Source organism: Penaeus chinensis, chromosome 8 (genome assembly GCF_019202785.1).
Source record: "Penaeus chinensis breed Huanghai No. 1 chromosome 8, ASM1920278v2, whole genome shotgun sequence".
Taxonomy (NCBI): domain Eukaryota; kingdom Metazoa; phylum Arthropoda; class Malacostraca; order Decapoda; family Penaeidae; genus Penaeus; species Penaeus chinensis.
In genome coordinates, this window is record NC_061826.1 from 33,803,966 (window position 1) to 33,805,730 (window position 1,765).

The following is a 1,765-nucleotide window of genomic DNA, read 5'->3' on the forward strand; positions in this document are numbered from 1 at the left end:
TAAATAATGGAAAAGAAAGAAGGAGAATTGAAGAAATGCAAGTCATCCACTTTTATGTCATGAACTTCCTCGCAAGGGCCAGGATGGTGCCTTCTTTCAAAGGTCTTTGGTATTGGCAGGTGGGGACAGTTACCCTGAGTGGATGCCCTTCCTTTTAGTCTCAGACTATTTGGGCATGATTTGAATTCACACGTTGGTACCCAGTCATGCACATTACCGCTGCACCACAGTAACCACCAATTAAAGAAATGCCAACATACCACATACGTTGCAAGATTAACAAGAGTTTAGTCTCACCAACACAGAAATAACCAGGAAAACAGAAAAATCCCAAAAATCAAGTAAGGGATAAGATACTCAAACTTGGGACTACACAGTGGACTTGAAAAAAATGTGTCCCTTACCTGAATCATTGTGTAACAGGCAGAAGATGCATCACCTCCACATAATTTCTCTGAGTTTTGTGAGTGGTGATCCATGGCTACTGAGAGTAGGGATGTGAAACTACAATATCAACATAGCCAAGAATGTGCAAATCCATAACTCACTCATGATGGACCATATCCCATCACATCATGGCTAAACCATTAATCATGCCAGAATGCTACCTGGTGTAGCATGAATCATGAATCAGGATCATCTTAGATGAGTTAAAAAAAAGAATCCCTTCCAGATAATAACTTACAAAGCTTGTTTGAATCTCTGAACAGAAAACACACAAAACCTATTATATAAAAGATGAAAGACACTATTGTCCCCAGTGTACTTGCTGGCATAACATGAAACTGTTCTATTGTTGAACCAAGGGTCATAAAGTTCAGAGGTGACATAACCAATACCGTGACCTGGATATACTAGTGACTGGCATGTAGCCCAGTGCAAACAACTTCACTCACGTTTTGGGAAGCTGCACTGTGCACTCATTGCTAATCACATTGCTAAATCCATTGGTACCTAACCTTAGCAGCTTCTGTAGGGGAGAATACTCACCACTAGTAGCTGGGCATCTCATATGCACTATTTGACCACTGGTAATGTGCAAAAGGGTAAAGGAACAATGTCTGCCATAAAAATAATGAAAAAATATTAAGCAGATCATAATACACCAGTTTTTTTTTCTTCTGTTTTGCTAAAGATGTATTATTCAATTATTGTTAGAATAATGCTTCACTTGGGAATTTTGGTCTATTCATGCAGGCTTTTATGTCAGATGACCCAGAGGATAAAAGAATATTATAAAGTAATTCATAAGAATAAAAAGATAAGATTATCTCGGCAACATTTGCACACAGACCTCATCCTGCACTGACTATTAATTTTGTTTTCCCCACTTCCTTGTGTCTCCTCCTGTATCTTCTTCCCCTTGCAGGCCAAACGCCGCACGATAAAGAAGCGTGAGATTCGCTCGAGCCGGGGACGAGGGATGAGCATGGAGGCGCCTGGCAACAGGTGGGGGGTTCCGCAAAGCAGCCGCAGTGCAAGATTTGTGAAGGTTTTGTCACTCAGGCGTTAACGTAGTCCATGGATTGATCCCACGCTTGGCAGATTCTTGTTGTTTTGCTTTTTTTTTTTTTTTTTTTTTTTTTTTTTTACCCTATTTGTGTTATTTTGTGTTTGCCTTTTACTTGTTATTGTTGTCCTTTTTTTATTATCATTATTATTATTATTATTGTTATTATTATTATTATTATTGCTATTATTATTGTTATTATTATTATTATTATTATTATTATTGTTATTGTTATCATTATTATTATTATTATTA

At 37.6% G+C, this 1,765-nt stretch overlaps 1 protein-coding gene across 10 annotated transcripts in view; it reads left to right on the forward strand.

The window, feature by feature from the left end:
* The window catches only part of LOC125027931 (constitutive coactivator of PPAR-gamma-like protein 1), a 66,972-nt gene extending 65,453 nt beyond the window's left edge, over positions 1–1,519 (forward strand). For all 10 annotated transcript variants that reach the window (XM_047617091.1, XM_047617089.1, XM_047617088.1 and 7 more), the window contains one exon: positions 1,370–1,519. In XM_047617091.1, coding sequence (XP_047473047.1) covers positions 1,370–1,513 — 144 coding nt within the window. In that variant the 3' untranslated portion in view covers positions 1,514–1,519. The remainder of the gene's footprint in view (positions 1–1,369) is intronic.
* Positions 1,520–1,765: the final 246 nt, after the last annotated feature.